The 19480-nt window shown below is 40.9% G+C and overlaps 1 protein-coding gene across 1 annotated transcript in view; it reads right to left on the bottom strand.

Annotated features, from left to right (window-relative positions):
* LGR5 (leucine rich repeat containing G protein-coupled receptor 5) overlaps positions 1–19480 on the bottom strand; it is a 1130716-nt gene that overhangs the window by 327437 nt on the left and 783799 nt on the right. Inside the window, exon 9 of the mRNA XM_078673922.1 lies at positions 9416–9487. Coding sequence (XP_078530048.1) covers positions 9416–9487 — 72 coding nt within the window. The remainder of the gene's footprint in view (positions 1–9415; positions 9488–19480) is intronic.

Genomic DNA, 19480 nt, shown 5'->3' with positions numbered 1-19480 from the left:
TTGGGGACCATACTCAGAATTGTACCTCAGACACAGCTAAGGTTGCAATTTTCCCAATGTTTAAAAAAGTTTAAAAAAGGTGGGAAGAAATCTGGTAAGGAGAATGGATCAGTGTCTCAGTCAGGAGCAGGGGTTGGTACGGGATCCAAGGTTGATAGTAATTTGATAGAAATGCAACATTTTTACCCTGTACCACACTGCTCAAAGTGGGAGTCCAAGAAAGAGCCCACTTCGATGGGGCTGACAGATGCTATAAAGAAATTTAAATATAAGAAGATTAGAAGGACATAGTTGTCTGACTAGGGAAGGGAGGATGAGTGATTACAATTTTGGAGGGTCCCGTGGCTCATTCGCAAGTTGTTAAATCCAAGGAGGACCTGCTTAAGTGGTGTTAAGTGGCAGGAGTCTTGAAAAGTGTCTGCCCCACATTAAAGAATGATGAGCCATTTGAGGTAGCTCTTGTGGGCTACTCCTGTCTTAGAAAATAGCCCGACTGGGATATAATGAGATGAAACTGACCATTTCTAAGTCTTTTAACGCTTTGCTTGTATGCTTACAAAAATCATGGACATGTTCAGAGTTTACACTTTCTGAATTCTTTGCATTTTCTTGCAGTGCAAGACATTCTGAAAGGGGCCATACCAGTGGGGGTGACAATATTACTTAGGAGCACTGTAAATTGGACTCAAGAAGTTTTTATTTAGCCTTCAAACTTATGTCCCTGTTTGAATTTGTCTTTCCAAGATGTGAGGGGCTGTCCTTCCTGCTTCCTATTAGAAAATATGTACATTTCTTCAGGGAAATCCTATTGACCACTAGGTAAGTTTATTTTTAGCTGTTGTCTATGATATCTGTATGGCCGAAGATTGTCCCTTGGTTATAATCATGGGCGGTTTAAATGCAAAGGTTTCTAATTCTGCCTCCTTGACCTTTGCTAAATTTGAAGTGTGGTCTGTACCAGAGATTTTCTACTAGAAAAAAATGTGAACGCATAAACACAGTTTTCTATTACTTGAAACTCTTGGGAAGCAAGACTTGGTTATTCTTGGGGCCTGTGAGGAATTTATTCAATCACTCAATCAGGAAATTCTTGTATAGCACAGCTTGTCACCCCGAGGGATCTCTAGTCACTGGGGTTCTATTCTTGGTCAAAGAGCCAGGTCTTGTGCCTCCTTCTGAATTTCAGGAGGGACAGGCAGGTGCGCAGGTGGCGGTTGTTCAAGGTCTTGGCGGCTATGTAAGAGAAGGAACAACCTTTGCAGAGGCTTTATCAGATGCGGGGGGTTTCAGCCAGGATGTGGGAGGCAGAGCGGAGTACTCTAGAGGACTGGCGAAATGTCAGACAGTGCCTAAGGTATTCAGGTCTGATAATATGGAGGGTTTTGTAGGCAAGGGTGAGGAGCTTGAAGGGCCATCTTTTGTGTACAGGGAGCCAGTGAAGGGATATGAGGTGGAGTAACATTCTGGTGAGATTCTGGTTGTTCTGGGGAGGATGAGCCTCACGGTGGAGTTCTGGATGGTGGTGAGGCAGTTGAGTAGTTGCTTGGTGGTATCGGGGCAGAGGGCGTTGCCTTAGCTGAGGCGGATGGTGACGAGGGCGTGGGTCACTGTTTTCCTGGTGTGGGTGGGTATTCAGCGGAAGATCTTGCAAAGCATGCAGATGGCGTGGAAGCATGAGGCAGAGACGGCGTTGAGTTGCTTCTTCATCGTTAGCTGACTGTCGAGGATGATTCAGAGAGTTTGTGCGTGATTCGAGGGGAAAGATATTGGGCCGAGGGCGGGTGGCAACTTGTGCTGGGCAAATTGTGTTTGCAACTGAATTGAGTGATCACAGCTTAGTAGATACAACTGGTGCCTTCAATTTCCAGGAATTAGTTCCTGGGAATCTATCCTTGGGCAAGACCAGCTTTAATAATTGTACTTTTTGGTGAGATAGGAATACTGCAACCTTAAGTTCCAAAATCAATGTTTGTATCAGTTCTAGGTGTAGGAGATGACCCTATATCCGTTTATATATCCCACATGGATGGGTTTTGTAAATTAGACTCTATGGATGAAGGTCCCCAGCAGCCCAAAAAGTGTAACCCTTAGTTGAAGGTGTTAAATCAGGAAATAAATTAATTGATAAGGAGACAGCATTTGTTGTTCTCCTTAACAAGACAGAACGAAATTGATTGTCTCTAGGAACTCTAGGGATTCAAGGGGATACTGGCTCTTGGTTTCTGAATACTGTGGTTCTAGGGTGACTGCACATGCAATTCTTATCCCTGAAAATGTCTAGGTGGGATATATTACTAAGTTGTATTCTAGCAACAATGAGGAAGTTGATCCAGTGGGGCTTTGTATAGATGAAGAGATGTTTGTAGCATATGGTGCTTCCTCTGTATATGAGATCATTGGTTTCATAAAAAATGGCAGAACATCTGGGGCTATGGGACCCAATGAGGTTCCTACTGCGGGTATTAAAAAGGAGGCTATAGCTTGGGGATTCTTTCGTGGTCCGCTTATTGAATATTGCTATCGATTTGGAAACATTCTTTCATCTTGGAAGGGCAGTGTCATTGTACCGTTGTCCAAAAAGAGTCCTAAATCTTCTCCAGCAAGTTTTAGACAGATAGCATTGCTGAATGCAACTGGCAAACATTTTTGCCAAGAGTGTACTCTCCAACTTACAACAATGGACTGAAGAAAATACCATCATTTCTCCGGAACAAACTGGTTTTAGGAGGAATCACAGTACTGCTGAAAATATCACTGTATTCCAAGAGATAATAGAGAAATATTAATGTTCTAGGGGTATGCCTGTCTATGGCTTTCATTGACTTCTCCAAAAAGTTTGATAAAGAAGATCGCCATACACACTGTGAAGAAAGCTTCTTAGGGTGTCCCCCATTATCTCCTAATGTTTATTATCGAATTCCATTATCATACCTGGCGTCAAATAGTCATGGGAGGGATGCAGCGTTTATCTCGAAAGGTTGAAATACAACATGGTCTAAAGCAGGGCTGCTTTTGTGCTCCCCTGTTGTTTTCCCTCCATATATATTATCTTCAGTATCCTAAGTCAGGCGCAGAAGACCCTCCAAAAGTTGGTACAATGTCTATTAGTTCCCTGCTTCCCTCCAAAAGTTGGTACAATGTCTATTATTTCCCTGCTTCCTACAATAAAAGGTGGACTTGTATCTTCATCTTGGTAAAAACAAATGTTAGTAGTGGGCGGGATGATAATCATATAAATCTTTGTTCAAGCAGGGCCATTTCAAACGTCCTTAACAGATTATAAAAAACGTCACTTTGGTCACGTTTTGTTGGTCTACAGTTTTAAAACTTTCCCTTCATTATGTTTCACGTGTCAGGTATTAGATACAAGACTTTGCCGCTTTTCTGAGGCAATTAAAGGAAGAATTTTCCATCAGATTTGTAACTTGAATATCTCATGTCCTTTGCATGGAGTTCGTTTTTTTTGTCATCCTACACTTATGCTTTGGCTGCTCTTTGAGGTGGGGAAATTTGCATTTAAGCAGACGAGGGAACACTTCATGCAGCTCTGAACTTTGACATCTTTTTTCTCCAAAAAGAAAAGAACATCTTCTACAGGTCTTTTGAGTTAGCTAAAGAAAAGTTCGGGCTTGATCTGAATTTAGGCTCCTATATATCAAGCCTCTTTTAAAGAGTAATATAAATAAAAATACTCTGTTTTAAAATAAGTCTGGCCAGAGACACTGCTTTGGGCCAGCTAAACCAGCAAAACCAGGTGGTACAGGAAAGCAATCTGGGGAACAAACCTCGGCCTTATTTAACCTGGAATCTACCTCATGTGGCTAGAAGGTTTATCCTATTAATGAGAATGGATGTGCTCCTCCTATGTGTTATTACTGGCATTTGAGATAAAGTCCCAAACAGGAGAGAATCTGTGAATTTTGGCATCTGCATATTCAAGATCTGAACCATGAAATATTTGTATGTCCTTTGTTGCACAATGCATGACATTACTTTCTTAGGCCACTTTTTTTAAACATAACATATGGTTTGCTTTGGAGGCTGGCAAGTGCTTGATTTTTCTACCCAATGAAATGGCATGTAATGAGATCTTTCAATTATTTAGATATTTTTAGGTCTTGCATATAGGCAGCGCATGCACAGCCAGTCCGAGGCATCCAGTAATTTGTATGTTACCTACAACTCCACCTATTGCCGGGTAATTTCACCTGCCGCTTGCCATTTGTTTAACGTTGGCATAGCTCCTGTTAGATGGCTTTTTACTGGCTGTTGATCGGATACTGACTTCCGTTTAGTCCGGAAGCAGCGGCGCCCAAGTACTGTTTTTGTCCGCTTTTGTGTTGTATGTGTGTTTGAGGGGAACTTTCTTTTACATACTCCATACATAATGAGCACGGATTTCGTCAGGAGCACCGCGCTGTTAATTGTTTCTTTTTTCAACGCCCTACGCCGGGCTAAAAAGGAGCGTTGATTATGTAGTTTTCAACACTGGCACCGTCTCACGCCTGACGCCCGGGCTAACCCTACAAGCCTCACCCTCCTTGATTACTCACCAGCGTAAGCTCCGGAGCTGTGTCATGGCACTGCGGCGGCATGCCAGTCAAATGTGCAGGCTTTCCGACCCCCTCCAAATGAGCAGTGCGCAAATTAGCAAAGGTGAAGAGCCAGCTTTCACAGTGTTACTTTCATCGCAACTCCAGGGTTCGGTGATACTAGCGGTAAGCTTCCAGGGCGTTATCAGCAGGTGAATGCTACGAGAGAGTCCCAGACAGCAATAAACATTCCTCCTCCAGATGCTGCAGACAGCAGCGTATTATCTCTCAATGTACAGTTGCTTTTGAGCACCGGTGTGTTATCTCGTGCTGTGCCTTTTCTGCTAAACACTCATTTTCCATAAATAAATAGATTTTTTTTCCTACCGCTCTCATTTTGTTCTCACTCGCATCCTATCCTTTCTGGACCTCCCTCTCTCAAATGCTTGCATTCGATCTACTCTCCTATTTTCTTCACCTTCTTTTTCCATTCACTCCACATCGCAAAACTGCATCAACTTTCAGTGCCTACGCATTAAGGTGCGGAAGTTTCTATCTTCTATATGCCCTCGCAACTTACAAACCATCAGAAATAGGCAGTAAATGAACTCCTTAAATGTTTTCTCTTTAACTTACACAATGTGGGAATCTTCATTAATGCTCATAGGATTCGAAATTTTACCCATAAAATAACTGGACCTTTAAATGTGAATTGCTATAATCAGCCCTCGCCCACCATGAAAAAATTAATTGAAAAGGTAAACAAAGCCAAAAACGATTTCTCATTCTTTATGTATCCATAGTAATTTTTAGGTCGAGCATTCGAGACCTCCTTGTATTTTCAGTGATATCACCACCAAAGGCCCTGATTTTATATTAAAAACAAAGATTAGGACTATACCATTTCCCACTGAAAGGCAATATTTCTCCCCATGTGCTCCCATACCTGGTGTGTCACGCAGTTTGGTGCTTACTTTCCCTCCAGTTAAAGAACAGTAGATGTTTCAGCACCCAGGCTAATGTGCTGCACAGCTAAATATATATAAGGTCCCAAAGGCGAGACTAATTGTATTGCCTCTTCTTTGAATAGGTCTTGCATTTACAAGAGTTTGAGCTATTGACAATTCCTTTTATTTATGTGTTAATTAGCAAAACAGATAAATAAAAGGCATTGTCATTTACAAAGCCAATAGCTTAAACTCTCTCAAATGCGAGACCTAATGCATTGCAGATGCTTGTTTTAAAATTTACTAATGAATCTAGTTGTATTACTAGCTTGGTCAGTGTTGTACAATGCGTGTTGTCACTTTCTGAGGCCATTGTTCTGTAGACAGCTAGTGGTCCATTTTGCAAGTTGCTCACTTAAGATCTTAAGTATGTAATATTTGCTTATTCTATGTTGCACAATTATCTGCGGGTAGCTGATGCGCATTATAAGTTTAAATAAATAAAATAAATAACTTTTTCAATAGTCTTTTGCAGTTTTAGCTGTTAATAACTCTGTAGTGTTGTCCTTTTTTCTTTCTTCTTCAGTCTATCCCTTGCGCCGGGAAACCCACTGCGGGAAGCTGATGCGCATTATAAGTTTTAAATAAATAAAAATAAATGTTGCTTTCTAAGGCCTCTGCTCTTCTTTAAATATAACATACGATCTATATCAGAGGCTGGCAACTACTAAAAGTTTCCATCTAATAAAATGGCTTGTAATAAGAACTTTCAATCACTTTTGAAATTTTTAGATATGTACTAATGAAACGGGTTGTTCTATTCACTTGGTTTGTGCTGTTCAATGCGCATTGTCTCTTTTTAAGGTAATTGTTTTTCAGAAATGTATTGATCTGTATTGGAGGCTTGGAAATGTTTTACGTTTCCTACTAATTACATTCTTTGTGACAAGTTCTTTTATTTTAATCCTGTTAGATACTTTTTAAATATATCAATTAATTTGGTTGTGTGAACATACAAACTGTCAATCATGTAATAGCTGCGAGGCGTGGTATTTAATTATGTTGCATTATAAAATGTGTTATCTATTGTTGTTGTTGGTAACTTTGTTATTGCGTTATGTGGACCTCCGTTAAAGTTTCATAGTATAATAAAAAATGACATAGAATTGATTTGCTTCTGTCTAAAGAGTAAGAGTCCAGAGTGACAAAGTATTCTCTTTAACAAGATCTATTCCCTGGCATCCACATCCTAAGCCCCTCATCCACATTTTGTTGTGGCTCACTGTCTGAGTTTAACACATTGCTGCTGCTCCAAGGTGTGGATGGCGAGTGGTTACATTTTACTCCTGCATAATTATCTTGCCCTGACATGTAGCATTGATCTGTGAATCTCCCCTCCTTCCGGCTGCCTCACTTTTTTTGTAGCCACTACATACATACTTTTTCACCCACTTCTTTGATTTCAACCCACACACGCTGTGTGTGTTATGTTCTTATCTTTGGCTGCCTGTAGAACTTCAGTTATGAGTGGGACATCTTTATGTCTCAACTCCTGTTGCCGTTTTTATTTCTGGTGTTTATCATATATTGGTCTTTTATTCTTTTATCAATTTGATTTGATTTTCCGATTTACAAGAAAATTCAAAAATTCTTCCACTGTTTCACTATCCTACTCATACCAAAATGTTCTCTCCAAAATGTAACTTACTTTAGGTAAATGATGCAGGACTAACTTTTTCATTCAAATCTCAATTCATTTAACTCTTGTGCATCTTCCTGCTCTAGATCAAGTATATTTTAAAAAATGATTGCCGCTCAGCACCCAAACAGAGTAGGTTTTCCGTCTGCACGCAGGTTGGCCTGAACTCTTGCATAACAGTTGGAAATGTTTTAAAAATTTTCCTGCTTCATGTTAGGTTATTCTTGTGAACTGGGCAAAAATGGTAGAGTAACACTCTGCATTTTGCTCCTCTGAGCGCCTATAACACTTTTAAACTGCATAAATTAGAACGTTACTATATGGTTCAAGTACTAAAAAAAATACACTTATAATCATTCTACTTTTATAATGCCACCTCTCTGAAATCCCGTAACAGTGCCAAGAATCTAAGTGATCATGTGCTGAATATATAACCATTACAGTATGTCACCCGAGGAGTATGTCACCCGAGGATACCTACTGTTATTCCTTTATTGGGGGAAAGTCCTTTAGCAAATTAGTGCTGTATAACAGATCTGTTAATAATCTGAATATAACCTGAAAGCTGGCCCTAGTCTTAGATTAATGTACTTCACGCAGTGTTAAACAAAAACTGTGGGTTGGAATTCACATGCAACACAGTAGGTATGCTCATCACTGTCATCTAGCTACCTTTCAATTTTTGCTCATATAATGTGTTTCCTAAAGAATTTCTCCCCTTCTTCTCTTCCTTTATGATAAGCTCATCTAGTGCAGAAAATGTATCTCAAAAGTGCATAAGGTGTGTGTACCACCAACTGCACACACACACATTCATGGATATCTCTTACACAAAACCATATAACAGCATATCGACAGTAAACCTACGGTACACTCAATCAGTGATACGCACACCTAATGTACCACCACAGAAGAGTACAGGCAATACGCTTTTAAAATTTTGTTCTGGACTCTGATGTTGAAACACAAACTGTAAACTGGTATACCGATTTACGTAACACAATTACTGCTATTCTAATTAGGTCTGTGCGGAGTTCTGCTGTGCAGAACTCCGCAAGTGACCAAAAAACTCTGCTGCACCACACGCAGATCTGCAAGAGGCGGAGTGCATTTGGTCATGCCATTCACATTAATTTTCCGGGTGTTTGTCTTGCACTAGAAAATTAGCACGGACAGCACCATGCGCAGCCCAAGAGGGCGCTGCTTATTTTCTTGCTGCTCGAGTAGATTTTCTCCCCAAGTGGAAGCTTTCTCAAAGAGAACGGAAGGTTTCTCAACAAGAGCGGTCATGTCCATCTGCGACTGCCCACTTTGAAAAATCTGACCGTCTGTGTTGAGAAATCTCACGATTTCGCTCGCCAACTTGACATTGGCGAGCACGAGTGAGGAAAAAACTGTGCGGAGCTGAGTATTTTGGAACTCCGCATGCGTTGCAGAGTTTTTGGAAAAAAACACTGCAAACTCTGCGAACGGAGCAGAGTTCACTCCTCAGGTCTAAATCTAATATGCTAATGCAATAAGCCTTCACAAATAGCTAAGATATCTACCCATGCTGTAAGCGTCAGACATATTTCACTTGTTTTAACACAGCTGCACTGATGGGGGCTTTTCTGCTGAAAAAACTGAGTTCCAAAGGCACTTTTGCAACAGCCATTGATTGAAATACCTTTGCCAATGTTTCTGACTCAATTTAACTACTGGTTTATCTGCAATAGATGTGGTCCTCCAAAGGTTGCTGATTGCCTATTTATCAGAAATGCACACTACCTCTCAAAGGCTCTATAAGCACTTTTATGTTTAGACCCTGGATGATGAATGCATGCTTGTTTCATCACTGGAAAAGTACAAGACAACTAACAAAGACCATTAGGTCGGGAAGTAGCTTTAAAAAAATGTATCCCATCCACCAGCTAAATAAACAGCGAATGACACAAAAGGAACGCTGTCAAAATAAAACATTACTAGCTCAACATTCTATACATCATGCATTGCAAAGGCACTTACAATGTGATATAAGACATTTTACAGAAAACCCTATAATCTTCCATATTTACATATTAGGCACACGCATCTCAATTCCTCAGTTACAGTAAGTCAATTTTAGCAAACTAGTGAAACAAGCTTCTTAATTCATGCAGTAAGAGAATCAATTTGTGTACAGCGTATTGGTTGTCGCATTTGATAAATTATTTTCAATGTTTTTGTCAAAATGTCTCTAAATAAAATAAACAACTTACAGTGTTCTTAGCTCCGGTAACCTCTGAAAAGCTGATTTTCCAACACGTTGGATTGGGTTGTCATAGAAATGGCTGTAAAAACAATGTAAATAAATATTAGGGGACAACAATGATCACATCACCAACACGGTGTGACATGTCTGTGACTCTACTTTAGCAATCTATGCAATAAATCGATATTTAAAAGATAGAATTCTGAGCATATTGAACTTAGTGACCCCACTAATATTCATTCATTTTTCAGACAAGTGAGGAGTCTTAAACTAGCAAGACTGGAAGTATAAAATATTAGCAAAATGAGAAAAAAGTTTTTATTCATCAAAATTCACTGTACATAAAGTCTCCACTGCACAGCTAGCTAATTTCAGCTGTTGAGCATTGACAACCATGTTAGGATTCTGAAATTGTATAAAGGGCACCACTGTTAACACACCAATTTTGAAACTTAGTGATACGCTACAACTATCAGTGGTACTGCACATCACGTGATTTGCACGTCACCCGCAGACATGTATACACTTCCAAACACAGTGTCCAGATTGACCCCACTGGTGTGCCAGAGTGGGTTGAGTAAGCAGAGCTCCCGACGTACGAATAAGATTCTCCAGGGCACGGTCTCCTGAAACCATGGATCTTACCAGACTCAGTAGTTTCTGTTGAACCAAAATAGGACCTGCGTCCTTCCAGACCCCCATCGTGGTGCTTGTTAGACCAGTGTCTCCCTCAAAAGTTTGCGTTTTTACCCTCCACTTTTTTGCAGAATTTGTTTTTGTTGGACGTAAGACTCTGTGCACTTTACCACCGCTAACCAGTGCTAAAGTGTTTGTGCTCTCTCCTCAAATCATGGTTCAATTGGCTTATACCCAATAGGCATATTAATCTACTTGTAAGTCCCTTTAGAGTGGTATACCATATACCTAGGGCCTGTTAATTAAATGCTGCCATTGGTCCTGCAGCACTTATTGTGCCACCACTCAAGTAACTACAATGTCCACTTGGAATTTAAACCCCCTTGCCAAGCCATAAATTCCTTGTTATTACATATGTTACCCCTAAGATATGGCCTAAGGGCAGCGTGCAATGTCTTTAAAAGGCTGGACATGCACTTTTACGTTTTACATGTCCTTTCAGTGAAAAATTGCCACATTCATTTTTCACTGCTGTGCGGTCTACTCCTACCAAAGGATAACATTGGGGGTTTCCTTATTACACTTAATATGCTGTAATTCCCAATTGGGGGCAGGTTGATATATCTTGTTCGGTACCTATGAAATTGTAATGACAAACCATCTTTAATGGTAAAGTCAGATTAGTCATTACATTACTTTAAAAACATTGCCATTTTCCTTCCTTAGCACTTTGTGCCTGCAGCCTGTCTTGGGTCACATGACTGGGTGTAGCTGACAGTTAAGATCCCAGTCACATAATAGAAGGGTTAAGTGTACCTAATTGGGCCACCTGCTGGCAGGGCTTGGGGCGCAGCTGAGCATAGCCCCTCTTACACCTGAATAGCATGTGCTCTGCCTTCACATAAAGGGTCTAAGAACCATGTATTGTCACTACCGTCAGCTTGGGGCCAGGGCAGGGGAGACAAGAAATTCTATGCACTTCAAAGAACCTTTCTGGAAACTTCTCCCACCTTCCAGAAGAAGGTCACCAGGGTATGAAAAGAGAAACCTCAGACCAACTCTTCAGTTCACTACTGGACCTGCTGCAGGACTCTCAGAGGACTGCCTGCTCCTGTGACCTACTGTGTACTTTGCCAACTTGCTGCTGTACCTGGAAGACTGCTTTGCTGCTTGAAGCCTGTTTTGAATTTTCAGATGCCATCCCTGCTGTTTAGCTCTGCATTTTCACCTGCATCCAGGACTACCAGAAGTGACTCCACGGGCTAATTTGCTGGTGTCTTGTTCAGAGACACAGGGACATAAAAGGATCCCACCATCTTGAACCCACACCTGAACCACCAAGAGATGTCCCACCAGTCATGGATCATTGGTTGTGGTGCTTAAGGGGCCCAGATGAGCAATTTCCAAAACTGAGGACTTAGGGCCATATGTATCAAGCCGTTTTTGAATCGCAAAGGCTGAAATTCGCAGAATTTCGGCCTTTGCGACTCGCAAACCGCCGTTTTGCATGTTTTGGGATGTATGAAACATTCCCAAAATAAGGAATTGCAAAGTTGTGCGATTCCTTATTTTGCCATAGCATTTAGGGAATCGCAATTTTGCGATTCCTTAAATGCTATGTATGTAGCATTTTTGGCTAGCGAATTATGGTTAAGAATTCGCAAATTACCACCAACTTTTAGTTGATGGTAACTTGCAAATTCTTAAAAAAATGCATATTTTGGCATTTTTTAAGGTGGCATGTGATGCACACACATGCCCATAGGGCATGTATGTGCGCCATATGCCAACACATGTACATTTCAGGGGTACAGCAGGGTGTCTTTGAGACACCCCTGCACCCTTGAAATAATTCTCAAATTGCGATTAGAAAATTGCGAATTTGCAATTTGAGAATTATTTCGCAATCATTCCTATGGGCCTCCTGGCCCATAGGAATGCATTGGAAATTATTCCTTAATTGCGAATTCGCAAAATGCGAATTCGCAAATAAGGAAGATTAAGGAATCGCTAAAAAATAGCGATTTATTTCATACATACCATTTTGCTATTCCTAAATAGCGATTCCTTAAAAATCGCTATTTAGGAATTGCAAAATAGTTTGTTGATACATATGGCCCTTAGACACAATTTGGACAAAAAGTGTTTAGAGAACCAGGAGGAGGCTGGGACCAACCTGCTCGCCTATCTCCACAAGGTTCATCCCTGGTCGGATTGACTACGTTCTTTTCCACAGCAGCAAATCTGTTTCAGCAGTCCTTCGCAAAAGGAGTATCTGATCTCAAGAAACTGTCTTCGGCTACATCCCTCTTCTTCGTCCCGCTGAAGTTTTTTTACTTCCATTTTGGTGACTAAGTCTAAACATAGAAACATTTACTGCGGCTTACCCCTCCCGTTGCCTTGCCCGGTTGAACTTTACCTTCTCACACATTTTTCTTCAATACTTTTTCTAAGTTCGAAGGTAAGAGGTGACTGGGCCTAATCCACTTCTTGTGACTCTACCGCTCTCTATTGCGGTCGGCCTTAACTTCTGACTTTGAACCGGTCTCGCACAACTAGATGCCAGGGGTTGGCACTTTGATATTTTAGGCACTAGATTTCATTAAAATATTTAAAAATTATTAACTCTGGTTCTACTGATTGGATTTTTGTCATTTTAGTGTCATATAATCTATTAACATTCACTCTAGTGTTTTAAGTTGGTTTGATGTTTTTCTTGTGTTGTGTTTTCACTTTAATGCTGTTTGTGTGCTGCATAAATACTATACACATTGCCATTAAGTTAAGCCTGACTGCTTTTTCTGCCAAGCTACCCAGGGTTAAGCATAGGTTAATTTAGTGACTTTTTGTGGTTCACCCTGCAAGCAATTGTGGCTGTTGCTTGACGTGGGTTCACACACCAGTCAACCGACAACTCAATTTCTTACAGTGCTCTATGAACCATGCACATCCTCTCACAAACACTCAAAGTCATGTAAAGGGGCCTTCATTTATTTCCCTTCTTGTGTGAGATTTGCTTGAATTAATGTAAACTATTCAAATATACCTTTTACTGGTTTACCTATTTTAACAGCCTGCACACCATCTTAACTCCACAACCCTCGTTCTTTCCATACTACAGAATAATTCAGGTACCACTTACCTTTCTAAAATGTACTTTAGTCACGCAAGACATTTATTTTGGGCCCCTTTAGCGATTATATTCCTAATTACCTTTTCACAGATATAACAGTGTAGTGAGTTTCCTTTAGGACCCAGTTAGTTCTCCCTTATTTTGACCTAACTGCATGTTGTAGGCCACTTTCGTTTGCACATGTTACAAACAGCATGTTTGTTTTTCTGCCCCAATATTATTTTAGAAATATGCTGCACATGTTTTTATTATTCAGTTCTCCTTTCTGGGACTCAGTCTCAACATTTCGTACAAGACGGTCTTGACATGCAGACCACCTAACTACAAATGTCAGGTATGGGGCCGGGTTCTAATCGCAGAGATCTCTGATAAATCACTGTGCTCACATAGGGAGGATAGGCTTGGGCAGATATATCGTCCGCCATGGTAGGGATTTTCATTGTGTATAGTTTGCTCATAATGATAATACACTGCTCAGCTGTATATGTTTCCTAATTGCAGCACAGTTGCTTCATGATAGAGCACAATAGTTTCAATAAATATTGTAAACTTTCCTTGTGTCCTTCTTTTGTTCAATATGGACATGCATGAGTGAGAAAATGAAAGGTTGGCAAACTGTTTCCATGGTACCCCTGGGGACTTGAGAGTTGTGTTCTGGCGTGCCAAATGACCTGTGACTCTGGAAAAGTTAGAAGGGCAGGTAAGGCACTATGAGCGAGTTGAATTTAGGCCATAGGTACTTATTTGGTAGAGTGACTCAGTTCCTACATTCTGACATCCTGTGGTCCAAGGCAGAGTTCTATTTCCAAACAGAATCTCTGCAACATGGAGCTACACCATTTGGTCCGGTACATATTAAACAGGTCTCCAGAGTAGTACTTGTGCATGCCCATAATAGCCCTTACACCTACCACCGGAGAAATCTGTGCTTTTGGGGATTAACCCTCCATAGTGTTTAGGAAGCACCTACTTCTGTTGGTTATTCAATCTTGGACTTTTAAAAGGATAACCCATTGTTGTGTTTGTACTTTGTTTCCATTTCTGTTTGACTTATGGCTGCGCCCTAATCTATTGTCATTGCAGTTAATTGCAGACCTGCAGTCCAAGCCCATGTAACATACCATGGGCTTACTAATGCAAGTGGTCATTATATTTTTGTGGTTGAAGCCCATGATGGCTAACGCTTGGAAGTCTTTTATTCTTGGGTCAATTTCCTAGCTGGGGATGCTAAATCAAACACATTTCATGAATATACAGTTGTTACACTACCAGTACAATACACAACATATGTACTCATTGAAATGCCACTATCAAATTGAAAGCATCATACTTGGTTCCGCAGCGACCTTCCACATGCATTTGCAGCAGTACTCATAGGTCCCCTTAGTAAGGATGGGGCCACCTGGCCAGCTCTTGCTGGTCATACATCATACGCTGACATCGCAAATCTTATTGCTCAACAGGGACTGCAGTTATATACTGGTCAAGTTAGACTATATGAACGCTTGACTCAATATGTTTCACGCACCTTATTGGCTGTGCCAGCAAGGCCTGGCATGTCAAGGCAAGCCTAGTTGCCTGCAGTGCCTACAATAAGTCCTGTTCAGTTATGGGCGAAATTCCCACTAATCATGAAGAAATGCCATTTTGGATCACCCAAAACAAATGATCAAATTGAAGCTGTGTTTTCCCTCATGGGACCACAAGACAAACACACAATATTGACTATGTGCTTACCCCATAGAATGGTTCCTGCAACAGGTGACTGTAACACTTGGGGCACAGTCTTTGCCACTGTATATTCCATCAGTTATGGCACTCCATCCAAGTCAGTCTTGCTGACATGTTAAATAAATACAGAATGAACCGAGGCCACTACTGCATTGGCTTTGAGGATGAAAATAATTAAACATCTTCCCGTGGTGTCAACAATGATTCTTTCTTGCGCTATATAAAACTCAGAGAGAAAAAAAAGGCGAAGAGGCATCTCTGGCTATATACCAGAGGCATGCAGCAGTCGCACAAGCCGACCGTGAATGTGAGCTACCCTATAATTGTAGCTGATGTATCTACATCTTTAGGATGCAATAATTTGGGAACCAGACCTATGAAACCATCTCTTAGCAAAACTAGTACTGATAAGGAAGCCAAGCAGAACCGTAAGTCTGTTAAAAAAACAAGGGATAATTCCAAACAGACACAGAAAGGTAAACCTTGTGGAGGTTGTCCACCCCCAGAGCCCTCTAATAGGTGATCGCAGTAAAATCCTAAGCATCCAGACAGGTATCAGATTTCTGACACATGTTATCTTCGTTCCTTGCAGTATTCGTCTGTAAAGCAGTATGACAGAAGAGGCAGGAAGAGTATGTGAAGCTGAAAAAAGACTCACAATGTTCGTCTGACGTGAAGATAAAGAAGGAGAAATCTCTGCTGTTTAAACCCAAATTTCAGAAAAAGAAGGTTGCAGCTATAACCGCTAAATATATCACAAACACTGAGAACCCTCCTCCTGAACAGGAGTTGGGCAATGATTCTCCTCAACAGCGTGGCAGATGTCACTACAGTACGTCAGAAACTCCAGGAGTTTTTGGCAGTGAGAGCAACTGATAATTTCATTACAGTTGAAACACCAGATAGGCGTGTAGCCCCTCCAGATAGGTTATATAAGTTGATGGTGACATACAGTGCACCATTAAAACATTCTTCTGGGAGAATTTTAATTTTTCTTATGACATGCTTTTAATGGAAGTCGATCGACCCCACTCTTTGTCTAAACATGACCACAGGGTGAGGATGTGTTTCTTCCTTCATTTTCTGATCTTGTCCCTGGTGAAGTCAAATAAGCTTTTGCAGCAGAATGGGCTCTTGCACAAGGCTCAACATTATATTGTAATCATGCCCGCTGGGATAAGTACTCTCCTTATGATGCCATATCCATAAGGTACAGACCACAAGTGCAACCACAAAACCCCATTAAACGGGATGCTAAAGCACCTGTTAGAGAAATACTTTCTTAATTGGAATTGCCAGGGAGTAATTAAACCCTGTATCTCACAGACGAATTATCCCCTTTTCTCCTGTTTTAAAACTAGATTATGCCTAGAGTTAAACTTACAGACATTTAAACAGTCATACTCACACTTTTGCAATATAAAATACACACAGTACAGTACACATTAATAATATAGTCCATAACAAATACAAAACAACCTTGGATATTTCCCATTTTTTTCAGCCAAAATCTAGCACCTGGAATCAGAGATTGGACAGCCTTCTTGGAGCTTGGTTTTCAATGCCACTTTACACAACTTACAATGGGATATAAGAACAGTCCAGGACTGTTTGCTGCCCGCATAATGCCAATTCTACATGATAATGACCATGACACATTGTCTTACGTAGATGACATCTACCTGACGGACGATGAGTTAAACCCACACTTGGCCAGAGTGGATTGCATAATTTTAGAATTTAATTGCATGTGGCTATAAGCTCATCTTTATGAAATCTAATATTGCATTTCTAAGTGTCCTTTTCTTAGGATATAAACTTATACATGAGGGGAAGAGTCTTGCCCCTCATTTTCAGGAGAAATTAACCCAACTGGAGCCTCCAAATACTTTAAAGAAATTACAATCCTTGTTAGGATTCCCTAATTTTGGCAGAACTTTTATTCCTGATTATGCACAACGCATCAAACGACTATAAGAATTAATACACTCTGATTTTTCCACTTCATGTTGGACATCAGAACACACAGACACACTCAGATCGTTACAATCTGACTTGCTTGCACCACGTCACTTACATACACAACACAAGTAAATACCACAAACCTAGTTCTCCAAGTTTTGCTGGGTGCAAATGGATTAACCTATATCACTTTTATCAAAGATGAAGCAGTGCAATTGCAAATAAATATCATTTATATTCCAGTGTTGAAATGTGTTTTGCATCCAGCAAAAAAATACTGATTGCAGTTCAGCTGTCTATTCATAAAGAGCGGTCACTTGCACAAGGGAAACACATTTTTGTCGTTAATCCCATGCCAGCCTTAGAGGGTGTCATACAGGCTAGCATTCCTAACGCTAAAGCCCTCCATGCTAGATGGATACAGTGGGCAGCATCCTTAACGGCAGTTGATGTCGACTTTCCCATAGATTCAACAAGCATCCATTTTGGGATTCCTTATTAGCGAAAAATAAGGATTCGCTAATAAGGAATAGCAAAAGGCTATGCATGAAGAACTCACTAAAAAATAGCGATTTCTTCAAATTCCTTAATTGCGACTCACAAATTGCGAGTCGCAATTAAGGAATATCTCCCCATTCATTCCTACGGGCCTAGAGGCCCGTAGGAATGAATGGAAAGACAATCTCAATTTGCGATTCTCAATTAGAGAATCGCAAATTGAGATTGCAATTTCAAGGGTGCCATGGTGTCAAAAGGACACCCTGTTGCACCCCTGAAATCGTCATATGGGTACATCTTGCACACACACATGCCCTAAGGGCATGTTTGTGTGTAAAACTGAACTTTGAAAAATGCACTTTAGTGCATTTTTCAAAGTTTTTGCACATTACTATGAAGTTCAACTTCATGGTAATTTAACTTTAATGCATTGCATTTAAGGAATCTCAATTTGAGATTCCTTAAATGCAATAGCAATTTAAGTAATTGCAAATTTGCGATTTCTTAAATTGCGATTTTTGCATTTGGGATAATGCATCCCAAATGCAAAAATACTGGTCGCAAAGGGGCAGTTTGCGAGCGGTTTTTAGCTTGATGCATCTATGCCTTTGTCTTTTACCCATCTTTACAGACAAAAGAATTTGTATAGTATAAGCATGTTTATTCCATGCCCAGTACAATCTTACCTCTTGATCATGATTGAAACGCACTTATCTGATCCCACCTTGGATATATGTTTGGGTAAAACTTTCCTTAGTTTTTCTATTCCTTTGGATTGGATTTGTGATTGTTTTCTTCTTGTTGATTAATGGCCATTAACTACCATAACACTCTACTACAGAACTGGTCAATGAGGTGTTGTTGCCTCATTCATTTTCACGTAAGTTAAAAAGAGACTTGTCCTTCGTGAATATTTCAGCTGTTCCGGAAAATGATGGAATTGTTTGGGATAACGTTCCCTTTGATATATTTGGTCCTACGGCAATTCTGCAGATACCTTTTGTGTTTAGGGTTTGTGTGGGTGATGTAACTGTACCTAGCTTACATTCTGATGATTAGGATGTTGAAAATGTAAACCTCATGCTCTCAGAGTTGTAATAATACACTTCTTTTCAATCAGAGGTTATATACTTAAATCCCGCTTTCTATGGTGAACTGTTTTTTACCATCATTATGGACATCACTATTTACATCAAGCTAGTGTGCAATGCACACTTTTTAATTGCACACAATAGGAACATTGCCCCACTCACCCACAAAGGAGCTCAAAAACATACAGGGATAAATTCACATAATTTCCTAGATATGACACATCTGACCCAAAATCATATTATTTTAAACTTGTCCCTACACCACCAAAGAAGTATATGGACACACAAACTAAAATATACTGATTCATTTGTCACCCAAGGAGCTGTATTCAATCAATCAATCAATCAATCAATACATCTGTAGAGCACGCTACTCACCCATGAGGGTCTCAAGGCGCTGGGGGGGGTGCGCTATTGCTCGAATAACCAGTTCTTGAGGTGTTTCCTGAAGGTGAGATGGTCCTGGGTCTGTCGTAGGTGTGCGGGGAGGGAGTTCCATGTCTTGGCTGCCAGGTAGGAGAACGATCTTCCTCCGGTGGTGGTTCCGTGAATCCGTGGGACGGTGGCGAGGGCGAGGCTGGTGGAGCGGAGCTGGCGGGTGGGGGTGTAGAATGAGAGGCGGTTGTTGAGGTATTCGGGGTCCATGTTGTGGAGAGCTTTGTGTGTGTGGGTGAGCAGCCTGAATGTGATCCTCTTGCTGACGGGGAGCTATTGCAGGTTTCGCAGGTGGGCGGATATGTGGCTGTGGCGAGGGATGTCGAGGATGAGTCGTGCGGAGGAATTCTGTATGCGTTGAAGGCGTTTCTGAAATTTGGCTGTGGTTCCTGCATATAGGGCGTTCCCGTAGTCCAGTCGGTTGGTGACATGGGCCTGGGTGACCGTCTTTCTGGTTTCGGTGGGGATCCACCGGAAGATCTTTCGGAGCATACCCAGGGTGTTGAAACATGAGGACGAGACTGCGTTGACTTGCTTGGTCATCGTGAGGGAGGAGTCCAGGATGAATCCCAGGTTGCGTGCGTGG

Source organism: Lissotriton helveticus, chromosome 1_1 (assembly GCF_964261635.1).
Source record: "Lissotriton helveticus chromosome 1_1, aLisHel1.1, whole genome shotgun sequence".
NCBI lineage: Eukaryota > Metazoa > Chordata > Amphibia > Caudata > Salamandridae > Lissotriton > Lissotriton helveticus.
This window is presented reverse-complemented; position numbering and strand designations above follow the sequence as displayed.